The sequence below is a fragment of the Somniosus microcephalus genome, chromosome 26, assembly GCF_052327205.1.
Source record: "Somniosus microcephalus isolate GS21.2 chromosome 26, FLI_Smic_1.0, whole genome shotgun sequence".
NCBI lineage: Eukaryota > Metazoa > Chordata > Chondrichthyes > Squaliformes > Somniosidae > Somniosus > Somniosus microcephalus.
In genome coordinates, this window is record NC_141012.1 from 11,897,742 (window position 1) to 11,917,820 (window position 20,079).

At 47.8% G+C, this 20,079-nt stretch overlaps 1 protein-coding gene across 2 annotated transcripts in view; it reads right to left on the bottom strand.

Annotated features, from left to right (window-relative positions):
- LOC147100289 (uncharacterized) overlaps nt 1-20,079 on the bottom strand; it is a 46,670-nt gene that overhangs the window by 6,631 nt on the left and 19,960 nt on the right. For both annotated transcript variants that reach the window (XM_085967841.1, XM_085967840.1), the window contains one exon: nt 10,616-10,670. In XM_085967841.1, coding sequence (XP_085823967.1) covers nt 10,616-10,670 — 55 coding nt within the window. The remainder of the gene's footprint in view (nt 1-10,615; nt 10,671-20,079) is intronic.

The window sequence follows — 20,079 nt, forward strand, 5'->3', positions numbered from 1 at the left end:
TATGCTTTTCAGACTTTTTTTTATTCAAAAAGGGGCGTTTTTTTAAAAAATTGCTGATGAAGTGAATTGGGAAATAATGACTTGGCAGAGTTGCTAGGCCCGGCCGTACGAGGGAGCTGGATTAATGGACAGAGTCGCAAGGCCCGGCCGTACGAGGGAGCTGGATTAATGGACAGAGTCGCAAGGCCCGGCCGTACGAGGGAGCTGGATTAATGGGCATAGTCGCTAGGCCCAGCCGTATGAGGGGGCTGGATTAATGGGCAGAGTTGCTAGGCCCGGCCGTACGAGGGAGCTGGATTAATGGGCAGAGTCGCTAGGCCCGGCCGTAGGAGGGAGCTGGATTAATCAGCAGAGTTGCTAGGCCCGGCCGTACAAGGGAGCTGGATTAATGGGCAGAGTTGCTGGGCCCGGCCGTATGAGGGGGCTGGATTAATGGGCAGAGTTGCTGGGCCCGGCTGTACGAGGGGGCTGGATTAATGGGCAGAGCTGCTGGTACCGGCCGTACGAGGGGGCTGGATTAATGGGCAGAGTTGCTAGGCCCGGCCCTATGAGGGAGCTGGATTAATGGGCAGAGTTGCTAGGCCCGGCCGTACAAGGGAGCTGGATTAATGGGCAGAGTCGCTAGGCCCAGCCGTACGAGGGGGCTGGATTAATGGGCAGAGTTGCTAGGCCCGGCCGTAGGAGGGAGCTGGATTAATGGGCAGAGTTGCTAGGCCCAGCCGTACGAGGGGGCTGGATTAATGGGCAGAGTTGCTAGGCCCGGCCGTACGAGGGGGCTGGATTAATGGGCAGAGTTGCTAGGCCCGGCCGTACGAGGGAGCTGGATTAATGGGCATAGTCGCTAGGCCCAGCCGTATGAGGGGGCTGGATTAATGGGCAGAGTTGCTAGGCCCGGCCGTACGAGGGAGCTGGATTAATGGGCAGAGTCGCTAGGCCCGGCCGTAGGAGGGAGCTGGATTAATCAGCAGAGTTGCTAGGCCCGGCCGTACAAGGGAGCTGGATTAATGGGCAGAGTTGCTGGGCCCGGCCGTATGAGGGGGCTGGATTAATGGGCAGAGTTGCTGGGCCCGGCTGTACGAGGGGGCTGGATTAATGGGCAGAGCTGCTGGTACCGGCCGTACGAGGGGGCTGGATTAATGGGCAGAGTTGCTAGGCCCGGCCCTATGAGGGAGCTGGATTAATGGGCAGAGTTGCTAGGCCCGGCCGTACAAGGGAGCTGGATTAATGGGCAGAGTCGCTAGGCCCAGCCGTACGAGGGGGCTGGATTAATGGGCAGAGTTGCTAGGCCCGGCCGTAGGAGGGAGCTGGATTAATGGGCAGAGTTGCTAGGCCCGGCCGTACAAGGGAGCTGGATTAATGGGCAGAGTCGCTAGGCCCAGCCGTACGAGGGGGCTGGATTAATGGGCAGAGTTGCTAGGCCCGGCCCTATGAGGGAGCTGGATTAATGGGCAGAGTTGCTAGGCCCAGCCGTACGAGGGGGCTGGATTAATGGGCAGAGTTGCTAGGCCCGGCCCTATGAGGGAGCTGGATTAATGGGCAGAGTTGCTAGGCCCGGCCGTACAAGGGAGCTGGATTAATGGGCAGAGTCGCTAGGCCCAGCCGTACGAGGGGGCTGGATTAATGGGCAGAGTTGCTAGCCCCGGCCGTACAAGGGAGCTGGACTAATGGGCAGAGTTGCTAGCCCCGGCCGTGTGAGGGAGCTGGATACATGGGCAGTGTTGCTAGGCCCGGCCCTATGAGGGAGCTGGATTAATGGGCAGAGTTGAAACCGGGTCAAGCACTGGCTTCATCTCGATTGATGGGGTTTCAGCTCCCTCGCATGTTCAGGCTCAGTAACTCCTTCCAGCCACAGCCCCTCACAATTCTCAAAGGATTTAAGATTAAACATGAGCCACCTAGTCTAATCCCACTCAATCCGCACACCCTTTTTTATTCTCCTTTTTCTATCTAAATCCCTTTTTTTTTATAAAATGCATTACAGACACAGCTTCAGCAATGAAAGGCATTTGGCAGAGAACACCACATTCTAACTGCCCTCAGTGTAAAGAGGTTTTTCCCCAACCTCCCCTTCAATTCTTCTTAAATTTGTGCCCTTTTATTATCTTCTTACCAATCAATGGAAATAAGTCATCACTATTTATCCTTTGATCAACTTTTTGGGCAGTCACACCTCAACCTCTCTGAGCCAATGGATAAAGGCGCACCAACGTCAGTGTTCTCGCTCAGGCCAACATCCCCAGCATCGAAGCTTTGACATAGAAACATAGAAACATAGAAGATAGGAGCAGGAGTAGGCCATTCGGCCCTTCGAGCCTGCTCCGCCATTCAATGAGATCATGGCTGATCATCCAAATTCAGTACCCTGTCCCTGCCTTCTCCCCATATCCCTTGATCCCTTTAGCCTTAAGAAATATATCCAACTCTTTCTTGAATATATTTAATGAACTGGCCTCCACCGCCCTCTGTGGCAGAGAATTCCACAGGTTCACCACTCTCTGGGTGAAGAAATTCCTCCTCATTTCAGTCCTAAATGGCTTACCCCTTATCCTTAGATTATGACTCCTGGTTCTGGACTCCCCAGCCATCAGAAACATCCTTCCTGCATCTAGTCTGTCCAGGCCTGACAGAATTTTATAGGTTTCGATGAGATCCCCTCTCAATCTTCTAAACTCCAGTGAGTATAAGCCCAATCGACACAATCTCTCCTCATACATCATTCCTGCCATCCCAGGTATCAGCCTGGTGAATCTTCGCTGCACTCCTTCCATGGCAAGAACATCCTTCCTCAGGTAAGGCGACCAAAACTGCACACAGTACTCAAGGTGTGGTCTCACCAAGGCCCTGTACAACTGTAGCAAGACATCCTTGTTCCTGTACTCGAACCCTCTTGCTACGAAGGCCAACATACCATTTGCCTTCTTAACCGCCTGCTGCACCTGCATGCTTACCTTCAGCGACTGGTGCACAAGAACACCCAGGTCTCTTTGCACTTCCCCTTCTCCCAATCTATTGCCACTCAAATAATAATCTGCCTTCCTGTTTTTGCCACCAAAGTGGATAATCTCACATTTATCCACATTATAGTGCATTTGCCATTTTTCTGCCCAATCACCCAACCTGTCCAAATCATACTGGAGTTTCACGACATCCTCCTCACAGCTTACCCTCCCACCCAGCTTTGTGTCATCTGCAAATTTGGAGATATTACATCCAATTCCCTCGTCCAGATCATTAATATATATTGTGAACAGCTGGGGTCCTAGGACCGATCCTTGCGGTACCCCACTAGTCACTGCCTGCCACTCGGAAAACGACCCGTTTATTCCAACTCTTTGCTTTCTGTCCGCCAACCAGTTTTCTATCCAAGTCAATACCTTGGCCCCAATCCCATGTGCCTTAATTTTACACGCTAATCTCTTATGTGGGACCTTATCGAAAGCCTTCTGAAAGTCCAAATACACCACATCCACTGGTTCTCCCTTATCTATTTTACCAGTTACATCCTCAAAAAATTCCAGTAGATTAGTCAAGCATGATTTACCTTTTGTAAATCCATGTTGACTTTGTCCGATCCTGTCACTGCTTTCCAAGTGCTCTGCTATTACATCTTTTATAATAGACTCTAGCATTTTCCCCACTACCGATGTCAGGCTTACCAGTCTATAATTCCCTGTTTTTTCTCTACCACCTTTTTTGAATAGTGGGGTAACATTAGCTACCCTCCAATCCATGGGTACTGTTCCAGAGTCTATCGAGTTCTGGAAGATGACCAGCAATGCATCTACTATTTCTAGGGCCACTTCCTTAAGTACCCTGGGATGTAGATTATCAGGCCCTGGGGATTTATCGGCCTTCAGTCCCATCAATTTTCCTAACACCATCTCCCTACAAATACTGATTTCTTTCAGTTCCACCCTTTCATCAGACCCTATGTTCCCCGGCATCTCTGGGAGGTTATTTGTGTCTCCTTTGTGAAGACAGAACCAAAGTATGAATTTAGTTGGTCTGCCATTTCTTTGTTTCCCATTATAAATTCCCCTGATTCTGACTGCAAGGGACCTACGCTTGACATCACCAATCTTTTTCTCTTCACATATCAATAAAAGCTTTTACAGTCAGTTTTTATGTTTCCTGATAGCTTACTCTCATATTCTATTTTCCCTTTCTTAATTAATCTCTTTGTCCTCCTTTGTTGAATCCTAAACTGCTCCCAATCCTCAGGATTATTGCTTTTTCTGGCCAATTTATATGTCCTCTCCTTGGATCTTATGCTATCCCTAATTTCCCTTGTTAGCCACGGTTGAGTCACCTTTTTTGTTTTATTTTTATGCCAAACTGGGATGAACAAATTCTGTAGCTCATCCATTCGGTCTTTGAATGTTTGCCATTGCCTATCCACCGTCAACCCTTTGAGTGCCATTCCCCAATCAATCCTACCCAACTTGCTCCTCAGACCATCGTAGTTTCTTTTATTTAAATTGAGGACCCTAGTCTCTGAGTCAACTACTTCATTCTCCATCTTAATGAAGAATTCGATCATATTATGATCGCTCCGACTCTGCTCGATCAGCTCCGATGGATGGGCCACATCGTCCACATGCCCGATACGAGACTCCCAAAACAAGCGCTCTACTCGGAGTTCTGACACGGCAAGAGAGCTCCAGGTGGGCAGAGGAAACGCTTCAAGGACACCCTCAAAGCCGCCTTGAAAAAGTGCAACATCCCCACCGACACCTGGGAATCCCTGGCCCAAGACCGTACAAAGTGGAGGAGAAGCATCCGGGAAGGCGCCGAACAGCTTGAGTCTCTTCGCCGGAAGCAAGCGGAAGCCAAGCACAAGCAGCGCAAGGAGCGCACGTCAACCCAAGCACCCCACCCCCCCGCCCCTTCAACCACTGTCTGCCCCACCTGTGACAGAGACTGTAGGTCCCGCATTGGACTAATCAGTCACCTGAGAACTCAACTTTAGTGTGGAAGCAAGTCATCCTCGGTTCCGAGGGACTGCCTAAGAAGAAAAGAAGAAAGTCCTAGCTTGTCAAGTCTCTCTTTGTAACATTACCCCTCATCCCTGGTAACTTCCCAGTGAATCTACACTGCACCTTTTCCATTGCTTTTATAACCTTTCTATATTTGGTGTGCCCATAACAGCACACAATACTCCAATTGCAGTTGAAGATCTTGAACAAATTCAACATTACCTCAATGCTTTTGTATTCTATGACTAGAAACAAAACTAACAATTCCATTTCACTTTTTCCAAGTAAAAAGTATCGTCTAATTCACACACCGTTAAAGATGCATCTCATCGTTCCCGAAACTTCCAATGAGGAAGTGGGAAATGTAGTAGTAGGCACGCTTTGCTCTTATTGCTGTCATTTTGACTAAATGTCAGATCAGCTACAGGGCGGTAGATCTGACTTGGCCCACTCAGACTCTCCCACATCGACACACTAAGCCATTCTCACCTGTACGAGCGTCATCAGGAAAATGGGTTCTACCGGCTTGTAAATCACCTCATAAGCCATTGGAACATCGGCCAGTAGTAACCCAAGCAAAGGCCTTTACTGGTTAACACCAGCCCCTTCACATGCTCAGGCTCAGCAATTCCTTTTGAAAGGGAGATGCTCCCTCTGAGCTTCAAGGTTTGGAGTGGACTACCCTAAAAGCACTGTCTGCACCACTTTCATCTCCTCATTCTAGGTGTGTACCTGCTTCTGTGCTGCTATTAGCTGCTATCCAGCAATGCCTCGATTTTAAAATTCTCATACTTGTTTTCAAATCCGTCCATGGCCTCGTCCCTCTCTATGTCTGAAACATAGAGACATAGAAACATAGAAGATAGGAGCAGGTTGTAGGGCTGTAACCTCCTCCAGCCCTACAACCCACCGAGATCTCAGCGCTCCTCCAATTCTGGCCTCTTATGTATCGCCGATTTTCATCGCTCCACCACTGACGTCGTGCCTGCCGTTGCCTAGACCCGAAGCTCTGGAATTTCCTCCCTAAACCGAACAATGGGCTGCCTTTAAAATGGAGATGGTTCAGATACAGTCGAGGTATATTCACACGAGCGGGAAAGGTAGGGCAACCAAAGCCAGAGCTCCCTGGATGATGAAAGAGAGAGAGAGTAAGATGAAGCAGAAAAAGAGTGCATATGACACCAGTATACAAGTGAGAATCAGGCTGATTATAGAAAGTTCAGAGGGTAAGTGTAAAAGAAAATAAGAGGGGCACAGAGAGAGTATGAGAATAAATTGGCAGCTAACATAAGGGATTTCAAAAGTCTTCTATAGGCATATAAATAGTAAACAGGTAGTAAGAGGAGGGGTGGGGCCGATTAGGGGCAAAAAAGGAGACCTACGCATGGAGGCGGAAAGCATGGTTGAGGTACAAAATGACTTTGCATCTGTCTTCACCAAGGAAGATGCTGCCAAAAAGTCATAGTGAGAGAGGAGGTAGTGGAGATACTGGATGGGATAAAAATTGATGAGGAGGGGGTACTGGTAGATAAGTCACCAGGGCCGGATGGGATGTATCCTAGGATGCTGAGGGAAGTAAGGGTAGAAATCGCAGAGGTACTGGCCATAATCTTCCAATCCTCCTTAGATACAGGGGTGGTGCCAGAGGACTGGAGAATTGCAAATGTTACACCCTTGTTCAAAAAAGGGTGTAAAGATAAACCCAGCAACCACAGGCCAGTCAGTTTAACCTCGGTAGTGGGGAAGCTTTTAGAAATGACAATCCGGGACAAAATTAACAGTCACTTGGACAAGTGTGGATTAATTAAGGAAAGCCAGCACGGATTTGTTAAAGGCAAATCATGTTTAACTAACTTGATTGAGTTTTTTGATGAGGTAACAGAGAGGGTTGATGAGGGCAATGCGGTTGATGTGGTGTACATGAGAGTAGTGGTGAATGGTTGTTTATCGGACTGGAGGAAGGTAGTGTTCCCCAAGGGTCGGTACGAGGACCACTGATTTTTTTGATATATATTCATGACTTGGACTTGAGAGTGCAGGGTACAATTTCAAAACTTGCAGATGATGCAAAACTTGGAAGTATAGTGAACAGTGAGGAGGAGAGTGATAGACTTCAACAGGACACAGACAGGCTGGTGAAATGGGCAGACACATTGCAGATGAAATTTAACACTGAAAAGTGCGAAGTGATACATTTTGGTATGAATAACTAGGAGAGGCAACATAAACTAAAGGGTACAATCCTAAAGGGGGTGCATGAACAGAGAGACTTGCACAAATCAATGAAGGTGGCAGGGCAGCTGGAGAAAGCGGTTAAAAAAGCTTACGGGATCCAGGGCTTTATAAATAGATGCATAGAGCACAAAAGCAAGGAAGTTATGATGAAGCTTTATAAAACACTGGTTCGGACTCAACTGGAGTATTGTGTCCAATTCTGGGCATCGCACTTTAGGAAGGATGTGAAGGCCTTAGAGAGGATGCAGAGAAGATTTACGAGAATGGTTCTGGGATGAGGGACTTCAGTTACGTGGATAGACTAGAAAAGCTGGGGTTGTTCTCCTTAGAGCAGAGAAGGTCGAGAGGAGATTTGATAGCAGTGTTCAAAATCATGAGGGGTCTAGACAGAGTAGATAGAGAGAAACTGTTCCCATTGGCGGAAGGGTCGAGAACCAGAGGACACAGATTTAAGGTGATTGGCAGAAGAACCAAAGGCGACATGAGGAAAAACTTTTTTACGCAGCGAATGGTTAGGATCTGGAATGCACTGCCTGAAAGGGTGGTGGAGGCAGACTCAATTGTGGAGTTGGATAAGTACCTGAAGGAAAAAAAATTGCAGGGCGAAGGTGAAAGGGCGGGGCAGTGGGACTAGCTGAAGTGCTCTTGCAGCGAGCCGGCTGAAGTGCTCTTGCAGAGAGAGGGCATGGGCTCAACGGGCCAAATGGCCTCCTTCTGTGCTGTAACCATTCTATGATTCTATACACCTCTTTCGTCACCTAATATCTCCTTATGTGGCTTGACACCGAGTCACATAAGGAGATATTAGGACAGGTGACCGTAAGCTTGGTCAAAGAGTGTTTAAGGAGCATCTTAAAGGAGGAGAGAGATGTAGAGAAGCGGAGAGATTTAGGGAGGGAATTCCACAAGACAATTGTGTGGGAGAGGCGGGATGGATCACTAGATCTTTTCCTGTCCGTCATTTCTCATATGTAAGTACTCCCCTTATTGATACAGCAGTAAAATATCGGGCAAACATCTCCCGCCTTGTAGAAAATAAAATAATATTTTGGTCTCAGTTCTGTCCCAGTGCCTCGCTCCTGGCAAATACCTCAGGCAGCATCACCTCCATGGTAACAGGGATCTAACAGAGGACTGGGGGCTGAACTGTTCTGTCGCTTGTCTGCAGACTCGTGCCTCCTCCTTGGATTTGCGTTGACTTTAACGTGGCATTTCTTCACCCCTTCCCTCTTCCAAGGTTGCCGGTGGTTTGAAGTGACTTTCGAGCCTTTCCAAAATATTTTGTGCCCTGATGCTGACACCTCCTTTGAACTGTTCCCGTTCTTTTGACTTTCAATTACCTAAGCGACTTGGGTCGATTGGGCTTATACTCGCTGGAGTTTAGAAGAATGAGAGGGGATCTCATTGAAACTTATAAAATTCTAACAGGACTAGACAGACTAGATGCAGGAAGGATGTTCCCGATGGCGGGGGAGTCCAGAACCAGGGGTCACAGTCTAAGGATAAGGGGTAAGCCATTTAGGACTGAGATGAGGAGGAATTTCTTCACCCAGAGAGTGGTGAACCTGTGGAATTCTCTGCCACAGAAGGCAGTGGAGGCCAGATCATTAAATATATTCAAGAAGGAGTTAGATACATTTCTTAAGGCTAAAGGGATCAAGTGATATGGAGAGAAAGCAGGGACAGGGTACTGAATTTGGATGATCAGCCATGATCGCATTGCATGGGGGAGCAGGCTCGAGGGGCCGAATGGCTTACTCCTGCTCCTATCTTCTATATTTCTATGTTGCACTCGAGTGCGATTCCTGCTCAGGCCCAAATCTGCACCTTGGGCTTATGCACAATTATGATAATGAGCTAACCTCGGAAAATTAGGTGGAAACAGCTCCTTTTCAGTTCAGGAGGGTTTTTGCAACCAGTCTCGAACAATCGCGAGGAAAGGGCGGCCGGATCAGAAAAACTAGCCTGCTCTCTCTTTCTTTACATTGACCCTGAACTTCCGATCGGAGGCTTGCTGCAGGGGCGGATGTCTCCAGTCGAGAAAAAAAATTCTACGAACTGACCTGCTGGTCCCGTAGATCCCAAGGCTCACGATCCAGGGCCTCTCCTCTTCGAAATGCGCAAGAGGCCCAGGTATCCCAGGGAAGCAGGCAGTTCGCAGGTGCCCCTGGGATCACGTGGGCCAGGCGAACCAATGGAAGAAGGGGAATCCCCCTTCACACTTTTGACGGGTCCGTCCGCACGGAATTGTCAAAAGTATGAATGGGGATGACTGCAAAAATGCACCAATACACTGAAACAAATAATGAAAAACCATTACATATATAAAATTAATTAAAATGCCATATTTTAAACAAAAAATTAAATTTTTTGAAAAATAAATTAAACTGTTTTAAAGGGGCTAAAAATAACCTTACCTTATTGCACAGGTTTTTTTAATGTTTAAATGATTGAAAAAAATTATTTTTATGTTATTTTAAACTCTTATGCTGGTAAAAGCCGGCCTTACGCAGGCTTTTACCAGGCGTAAGATTTCTAAGGGTTTTCAGCGGGCGGAGGTTGTGCAGAAAGCAGAACTCCCCACCCACAGAGGCCCTTCTCCCGGACAGGCGGATGATCAGTCAAGAGGATTCTTGGCAGATCGCAAGAGCCGGTTTTCAGCGCATACGCTTCGCACGCTTAAACCCGGCACTTGCGCGGCCCTGACGGGCGCGTACGCACCTCGTACTCACCCGCGGGGGTCGCATAATCCGGCCCATTGACTGAGCACTCCCTCTACTGGCCTTTATTTACATTATTAACGCATAATATAACACCTAATCCTATAGCTTCATGGGTGCTACTGTCTCATTTTGCCCTTGCCTAATAGTGCGGCAGATGATCAATTGTACAGTCTCCATCGGTCAGTGAAGATCCTTGCTGTATAAGATCCATCTCCCAACATACCTGAAGTGCAGTTACCCACTGATCTGCAGGACACCAGATTATACAGCCCTGAAATGCTCAATTTCACAAGCAGTTTCTCAGATCGACTATAAAGTAAAGGTATTACAGGGTAAATTTTACCTAACTTCCCATCGACCGCCCATTTTACCTGCCGCTCGATCTGTCTTTCCATTGGCTTCGATGGAATGGGACGTGTAAAATGGGCGACCGATCTGATTGCGCCAGTTTCTCACTGGGAGGGTGAGTTAAAATGAATGCGAACTTGTTCTTTTTCCATACCTTTGGGCCCAACATCCTACCAGGACTTCCAGATGGCTTGGGTTGACAAGAGCCCTCTCCAACTCCCGGGTCCCTGCCTTAACAGTCGTGTTGGCACCGAGAGACTGGCCTCAATAGCACAAGCCAGATTGTTGCAGTTCAAATTCTGTGCGATCACCAAATGGAAATTCGAAACCTACCTCTTGCAATACTACACTTCGAGTTAACATTGCTTCGTCGAGAGCCTCTATCCTTCTGAAAGAAAGAAGAGTCTGAATAAGTGAAGTGTTCCTTCATTGTAAATCTCGCTGGTGTAACAAACTCAATCTTCATTAATCGAGAGTCAATTTGAACCCATTTCTGTAACACACTTCTCATTATAACATGTTTCTATAGATTCCGAGGAGACTGCTCACGATGATAACAGCAAAGTATAGACCTCTTAACTCAACTTGTTGGGAGCCAAGGAAAATCCACAAGTTAAAAGGAATTGAGACATAAAAGAAATCTGGAATGTGCATTTCTTCTGATTTTACAATTCGAGACAGATCATTTTTTTTTTAAAGATGCAATGCAAACTCACAACTAATGCATCTTGAATTACTGTTTTTTTTTCCTGCTATAACCTTATCCTCTTACAGCCCCCACATGCAAATCCTGAACTATTTCTCTGTGGATATGGCCATGAATAAAATAGGCAGAGCCTCAGCCTCGCCTGTTAAAATAAGCAGGTAGGTCTGAGCAAACTGGTGCAGCTGAAATGGTTTGTTCAATTACACAAGGTTCAGATTTGCCAAACTAGCATAATTTTAAAGGTATGACACTGTGCTGTGAAGTGGATTAGGCCCCATAACCAACTGATCCAATGCAAAGGATTAGTTGGAATTTTAGACACTGTGGGGGAAAAATTCAGTCTCGCCCCGTTTGGGGTGCCATTATCGGCTGTGCGCAAAGTTTTGCGCCTGGCGCTAATTATCGTCTCCAACAGCAAACTTGGCTTTTATCGCCCCTGGAGGTGATTGGAGCGCTAAATCAGGCGCTTCACACCTGTCTTAAGGCACAAATGCCGAGGAGCGAGGCGCTACCTCAGAGCGCTGGCGAAGCAAGGAAGGGCAAATCAAAATAAACCTGCAAAGTGCTGCTTGTTATATCCGTGTATCTTAATGTTGTGTCCTTCAATAATCAGACAACAGACTGCAGGGAACGATCAACAGGTGTTTACTGAATGAGGATTCAAACTGCAACTGACTGTACAGATCACTACTCAGGGTTTATGTACAGGTGTGGTCACTGCCGGTACTACAGGATACAGGAGCTGTAAAAAGTAGTCCTCCCCCTTAAAGGTACATACATTACAATTCCTCCCCTTTTAGATCAACAGTACCATAACACTCATTTAGCAATTAAATATCAAACTAATTACAATTAACACTTTTAACATGCAACATTAACTGAAAATAGTCTATTTATAAATTCAGTCTTTGGGGAGGCTTCCTGATTCTTTCTGGATAACGCCTTTCCCGAGTGTCTCGCTCTTGGTGCGGAGGCGATTCTAACACCCTGTCGTCAGTTGATTCATCAGCTTCCAATGCTATTGTTTCTGAGGTAGATGCGACCTGTACGTCGGGTTCCTCACCAGGTACGTATGGCCGAGACATGGGGTTGACTCGTTCCTGTGACTCTAGGATCTGGTCAGCATGGCGTCTCACAATGTTCTCCCCAACATCCACTGTGTACATTAGTGGTCCCTGCCGTGTGCATATCGTTCCTGGTTGCCATTTCTCTGTTCGGTAGTCGCAGGCCAAGACTGGTTGCCCTACATTGAAGCTCCTTGTCGGCTTCTCATTGATGTGCTGGAATTGCTTACTCTCAACATCTCTTCGTACATTTGGTCTGAGCAAATCCAGACGAGATCTCAACCTTCGGTTAAAGAACATCATGGCCGGGGCCTGGCTGGTGACTGCATGTGTCGCATTTCTGTAGGCTAACAGGAAATTGTCCACCTTATGCTGCAGTGGAATGTCATCATCGCACATGGCCTTTACTGCTTTTTTAAAGGTTTGTACGAACCTCTCAGCCAATCCATTTGTGGCTGGATGATACGGGGCGGATGTGTAATGCCTTACCCCATTCCTTTTCATAAATCTTTGAAACTCTTCGGACACAAACTGTGGTCCGTTATCAGAGCAAATCTGCTCTGGCAAGCCGTTCCTGGCAAAAATGGTCCGTAGGACTGCAATAGTTTTCTCCGTGGTGGTGGAGGACATTTTGATCACCTCAGGCCATTTCGAGTGCGCATCCACGGCTATTAAAAACATTGAGTCCATGAATGGACCAGCAAAATCAATATGCACCCATTGCCATGGAGATGAGGGCCACTCCCATGGGTGTAGAGGGGCATGTGGTGGTGCATTTTGGACCTTCTGGCATCCTGAGCAGCTCTTTGTCAGGTCCTCGATTTGCTGATCGATCCCCGGCCACCACACATAAGCCCTAGCAAGGCTTTTCATTTTCACCCCTCCCAGATGGCCTTCGTGAAGCTCATTGAGCACTCTCTCCCTTAACTTGGGTGGAATTACCACTCGGGATCCACACATCAAGGTCCCCTGGCATACTGACAGCTGTTCTCTTCTGGATGAGAATGCTGGCAACAGTGAGTCGCCATGTGCTGGCCATCCCTTCACCGTCAAATCATATACCCGAGACAGCGTCGGGTCATTTTGGGTCTCTATACCAGCGTTAGTTACTGGCAAGCATTCAATTATAGTCGAATGAAATATTTCGACAGGATCCACTGCTGGTGCTTCCTCCGCAGTAGGCAGCGGCAGGCGTGATAGCCCATCAGCGTTTCCATGCTGTTTCGTGCCATTATACTCGATTTCATATTGGTGCGCCCCTAGAAAAAGGGACCATCTTTGTAGCCGTTGCGCAGTCATCACCGGAACGCCCTTCTTTGGATTAAAGATGGAGGCAAGTGGTTGGTGGTCAGTCAGCAAGGTGAACTTCTGCCCGTGCAGATAGTGATTGAACTTTTGCACTCCCCACACTAGGCTGAGGGCCTCCCTGTCAATCTGGGCGTAGTTACGCTCGGCTGAGGTTAGTGACCGAAACGCAAAGGCTACTGGCCTCTCCGAGCCGTCCGGGAATTTGTGCGACAGCACCGCTCCAATGCCATAGGGTGATGCAGCACACGCCAACCGAATTGGTAGTGCTGGGTTGAAATGAGCCAACACCTCTTTTGATGTGATCAATGCTTTGCTCTTCTGGAAAGCTCGTTTACATTCGTCACTCCACTTCCATGGTACCCCCGTTTGCAGTAGGGTGTTCAGTGGGTGTAGTACGGTAGACAAATTCAGCAAGAACTTATGGTAGTAGTTCACCAGCCCGAGGAACGACCTCAGTTGTGACACATTTTCCGGTGCTGGAGCCTTGACTACTGCCTCAATCTTTTCAGGGGACTTATGTAACGCCTCTTTATCAATAACGTGGCCACAATACGAGATCTGCTTCTGGAAAAACTTGCATTTGTGGCAATTAGCTCGGAGCCCATATTCCTTCAATCTAGTGAGCACCTGCTCCAGGTTGGCGAGGTGATCACTGTCATTTTCGCCCGTGACCAGGATGTCGTCCAAATAACACTGGGCCCCTGGAATCCCTTGCAGGACTTGTTCCATTGCCCTTTGCCAAATAGCCGGAGCTGATGCTACCCCGAACACCAGCCGGTTGTATTGGTAGAGACCTTTATGAGTGTTGATCGTGAGGTACTGTTTCGAGGCTTCTTCTACCTCCATTTGCAGGTACGCCTGGGCCAGATCAATGTTAGTGAAGCGTTTCCCTCCAGATAGCAAGGCGAAAATATCTTCAATCCACGGAAGTGGATATTGTACAGTGTGAAGGACTGGGTTCACTGTCACCTTAAAGTCCCCACAGATGCGAACCTTCTTTGGTTCCCCAGGCGTATTACTCAACGACCTCTTCATTACAGGAACGATGGGTGTAGCCCACTCACTCCAGTCCACTTTGGACAGTACTCCTGAACGTTCCAAACCTTCCAGCTCTGCTTCGACGGCTGGGCGGATCGCATAAGGTACCGGTCTGGCCTTAAAAAACTTTGGGCTTGCATTTTCCTCTATTTTGATCGTCGCTGTTATGCCTTTTAGTGTTCCGAGTCCCTGCTGGAACACTTCTTGTGCGTCAGTTAGCATTTTTGACAGTCGTCCAGGTGTGACGTCGTCATCCTTTTTGGCATCTACAGTCAGTGCTTGTATGGAATGCCAATCTAGCTGTATCTTCCGGATCCATTCACGTCCTAGTAGTGGTGGTCCTCCATCTGGCAATACATATAGGTCCATTTCTGGTGTTTCCTTGCCGTTATATATAACGTTCACCCTTATTTTTCCTTTGGGGTAGACTTTTTGCCCCGTGTACATCTTCAAGACAATCTTTGTATTTTTCAAGGGTATATGTGAGAATAGCCGCTTGTAGTCCCTTCGGTTTATGACTGTTAGGGCTGATCCTGTGTCCAATTCCATTTTCACTTGGACTCCTGCTATCTTGAGCGTGACCCAGATAGTTTGGTGATCCTCCGTTTTGATCACATTATGTAGTTTCAGACAACCCAGCTCCTTGCTTCCGGAGTCTGTATCACTCTTCTGTTCGTCTGAACTACTCTCCGTCACCTTATGTACCTTCTTGTACTTCTCCTGTGGAGATTTCTTGCTGCTGGTTTCCTTTCCCGACCTGCAGACTCTTGCTATGTGTCCTACTTTTCCACACTGTCTGCACACTTTGTCCTTGAACCAGCAAGTCGTGTGTTGTTCTGCCGCAGCGATAGCACTTCACTGTTCCGTATGACATTTCATTTGTGCCATATTCTTGCAGTCTCCGTTGTATCTCTGCAGCGCCCCGTGCTGCTGCTTCGTGTGATACTGCAATGCTGAAAGCCTTGTCCAGCGTAAGATCCTTTTCTGATAGTAGCCGTTTCTGGGTTCCTTCACTTTGAAGCCCACACACGAACTTGTCCCTTAAAGTATCTGCTAGTCCCGTTCCCAACTGGCAGTGTTTCGATAGCTTGCGCAGTTCCGTTAAATACTCAGCATTACTTTCATCTTTATGCTGGTTTCTTTTGTGAAACTTAAATCTTTCTGCTATCAGCAGTGGTGTGGGGTTTAAGTGGTCCTGTAGGATTGACACTATGTTTTCAAAATCCTTTTCTACTGGCTTCTCTGGGGTTACTAGGTTTCGTAGTAAGTCATACGTTTTTGCACCCATTGAATTCAACAATACCAGCGCTTTCTTGTCATCTGGCACTTCATTCGCCTTGCAGTATACTTCTATGCGTTCGACATATGTCGCCCAATCTTCAACTTCATTGTCGAACGCTGTGATACTGCCACTCTTCGGCATTTTTGGGTGTGGTTAGACTGGCTTAAAATGGCGTCTCCCGCGCTTTCCTTTCTTCCCCGCTGCAGCTTAAAATGGCGTCTCCCGCGCTTTCCTTTCTTCCCCGCTGCAGCTTAAAATGGCGTCTCCCGCGCTTTCCTTTCTTCCCCGCTGCGGCTTAAAATGGCGTCTCCCGCGCTGCTGCCAACGCCACTGTCGGCGGTCCTCGTGGCAAATGGCAACGCCCTATGGGCTTCGTGCGCTGCTCCTGCGCTGCTGCCAATGCCGCTCTCTGCGGTCCTCGTGGCAATGGCAGCGCCTTGCGTTTTCCTGCGCGCCTCTCTCCCCCGTTGACGCTGCTCGGCCCTTGAACACCGGCTGCGCTCTGCTCTCTCTCATCTCTCTCCCCGTTGACGCCGCTCGGTCCTGAACACTGGCTGCGCCCTGTGTGCTCTGCCCTCTCTCTCTCCCCCATCGACGCTGCTCGGCCTTTTTCTGTGCCACTCGGTTGGCTCTAGCCGCCGCTGTCCGGGAAGGGTCTGCGCAGTAACTGTTGCCAGCTCATTTTGCTGGACCACTGTGACTGGAAACCCAAGCCTGGCTCTCGACAGCCTCCCCTGCGATGCTCAAATCTCCGCTGGATGACTGGGCGGTTGCCCGTGGTCGACGCCCGTGCTTCTGGACTCGACCTCCTTCCACTGTTCTCCAGGAGCGAATCCCTGGGAGGTGATGCAGAGTTGCAGGTAGGTTCGAATCTGCGTCGTTGCCAATGTTATATCCATGTATCTTAATGTTGTGTCCTTCAATAATCAGACAACAGACTACAGGGAACGATCAACAGGTGTTTACTGAATGAGGGTTCAAACTGCAACTGACTGTACAGATCACTACTCAGGGTTTATATACAGGTGTGGTCACTGCCGGTACTACAGGATACAGGAGCTGTAAAAAGTAGTTCTCCCCCTTAAAGGTACATACATTACACTGCTCAGTACTCAAAACTCCTTCACACAGCGTTGAATCTCTCCAGAAGTCTCTCTCTCTCTTTCAGAATGCGTGGTGCAAAAATGTCACCGACAAAAAAAGGCAGGAAGCGGTCGCCTTTACATAGCGCTCCCCTAGTCCCTTTCTGACAGCAAAACGCTCCCCTCAACCTGTCGTTGCTAGTGGCAGGCGGTAAGGCAGGGGGCACCACTCAATATCCAGTCCGGGGCGCTAATGGGGCGTTGCGCACTCGACTGACGTCACAATCTGCCGGCGCAGGAGATCGTGGCGGTAGTGTTTAGCACCGCCGCAAAATGTCTAGTTAATTTCGCGAGCGACACAAACATCGCCGCGCCCGGGCGCTAGTTGCTTTGCGCCCCATTAGCGCCCTCTTAAGGCGCTAATGGGAGGTGCAAACAACTGAATTTTTCCCCCTGTATTCCTGGAAACTACAGGGTGTGTGAGGCCAGAGGTACAATATTCAGGGTCTTGTTTCATCCCCATCTCTCTCTGCTAAGCTCAGACCTTTGCTACTGATGTTCCTGCAATTTAGGCTAACGATCCCATGGGCATTATCTGAAGAAAAGCATGGAGTCCTTGGTATCTTGGCCAACATTCCTCCCTCAATCAACACCATCAAAAACAGTGGAGGCGGTCACACATCTCATTGCTGTTTGTGCAAGTTAGTTGTGAGACAAATGATCACCACCTACGTAGTAACGGTCGCTGAATTGCAATATAATTCATTGTCTGGAAGTGTTGTGACATGTTTGGGAGATGTGACAAGGCTCTACATAAAAACAAATCTTTCTTACACTCAAATCACATTTCTTCCTTCTGCTGAGGGTGAATTGGACCATATTTTGGCTTCACAGCGGCTTTCAACGATGCCCCATAATTGCTCAACAAGAGGAACCTTTGAACATCAAAGACACAAAATACTAGAAATAAACTTCAGAGTCCATCATCTGCAGTGGAGAAAAGAATTACGTTAATGCGTCAGGCTAATTATGAGGGGCCTAGATAGCGTGGAGAGGAAGGATCTATTCCCCTCAGCAGAGAGGTCAATAAGCAGGGGGCATAGATTTAAAGTAATTGGTAGCAGGATTAGAGGGGAGTTGAGAGGAGAACTTTTTTCACCCAGAGGGTGGTGGGGGTCTGGAACTCACTGCCTGAAAGGGTGGTAGAGGCAGAAACCCTCATCACATTTAAAAAGTACTTGGATATGCACTTGAAGTGCCGTAACCTGCAGGGCTACGGACCGAGAGCTGGAAAGTGGGATTAGGCTGGAGAGCTCTTTGTCGACCGGCACAAACACGATGGGCTGAATGGCCTCCTTCTGTGCTGTAAATTTCTATGATATGATTCTATGATCAGTATATCACTGTCTTATAACTGGTGATTGGTATATAACTGGTATTCTATGATCAGTATATCACTGTCTTATAACTGGTGATTGTCAGCATTCAATAGCCTTCACCCTTTCAAGCCCAAACTGAGAACGAAGGAAGGAAGGACTGACTTTTTGAAGTGCAGTCACTGTTGTAATGTAGGAAACGCGGCAGCCAATTTGCGCACAGCAAGCTCCCACGAACAGCAATGTGATAATGACCAGATAATCTGTTTTTGTGATGTTGATTGATTAAGGGATAAATATTGGCCAGGATACCGGGGATAACTCCCCTGCTCTTCTTCAAAATAGTATCATAGGAACTTTTACATCCACTTGAGAGAGCAGGCGGGGCCTCGGTTTAACATCTCATTCTGACAGTGCGGCACTCCCTCAGTGCTACACTGGAGCGTCAGCCTAGATTTTTGTGCTGCAAGTCTCTGGAGTGGGACTTCGAAACCCACAACCTTCTGACTCAGAAGTGAGAGTGCTACCAACTGAGCCACAGCTGACACTGCCAAGAACAAAGTCGATTAAAGTTAGTTTAATTCGCTTCAGGTCAGGCAGTTCCGCAGAGGAGGGGCAGTGGTGAGACAGCACACCGTTTCACAAACAGTATGACTAAGGGCTGCCGCCACGATGCTCCACAAGTGAAGGCGGTGAGTGGAGATCAGGCACATCCCCAGTAAGAGAACGGAGAGAGAAGAAATGAAAGGGGTGAAACCATCCTGGGTGCTCGCAGGCACCGCCAAACAGATGATTCAGGAGTAGCAGTGGCACAGCTCTGGGAACAAATAACCATTTTCCTCTCAGTCAGCGGACAGGGTAACCTGAGGGAAGTCTCCAAAATGGAGGGGTTTAAAAAAAAAAAAATAAGCAGCAATATGGTTGGTTGAGACAAAGCAAGCTCGAAGGTACAAGTGGTCACCTGTGATCAATGCAAATGAGCATTAGTGGTTCACTGGTAGAATTCTTGCCTGCCTCGTGATGAGACCTGGGTTTGATTCCCGGCTCAGTGCAAAGTTGTAATTCCTCAACTGATATGGAGATTAGGTGGGAAAGTGAAGTTGAGATTGAAGATCAGCCTGATCTTAGTGAATGGCGGAGCAGGCTCGAGGGGCCATGTGGCTTATTTCTGCTCCTAATTCTTATGTTCTTCTGCAAACAATGTCAATAAAATGGTCAATAAAACACAGGTTCAGTGGCATCTTGTTAACATAAATGAGGCTATGAATTTTCTGTCGCAAGAGCCAGAAGCAAATGCCTATCCAGAAGTCTGGGTGCTGGACACACATTGACCATCTGTTTTTTTCCAGTAGTCATCATGTCAAGTTTGTGGTTATTTTCCCATGGTTTGAATATCCATCACCTTCCAAACCTTGACCCCCTCGGTATACTGTTATAGTTGTGAATGAAATACCTCCAGCTGTGTCATATGGGGCACGTTGTTACTTATGGTACTGTTGGTATTTGATCACAACTGTAGTTAACTCAGAGCTCCTGCACTTCCATATTCTTGTTGTCTTTATAATGTTCTGATGGTTGCTCAATGGAGTTACATAGAATTAAATACAATGTACAGCACAGAAACAGGCTGTTCAGCCCAACTGGTCCATGCCGGTGTTGATGTTCCACACCAGCCTCCTCCCACCCCTCTTCATCTCACCCTATCAGCATATCCTTCTATTCCTTTCTCCCTCATGTGTTTATCTAGCTTCCCCTTAAATGCATCAATGTTATTCGCCTCAACCACTCCCTGTCGTAGCAAGTTGCACATTCTGTTGTTCATAGTGCTGACAACACTAAATTAAGGAGAGCGTTAGAAACAGAGGATGTAGCAAAAGATTTAGCAAAGGATTTAGATCAGTTAGGCAATTGGCAAAAGAAGACAAAAGGGATAATACTCGC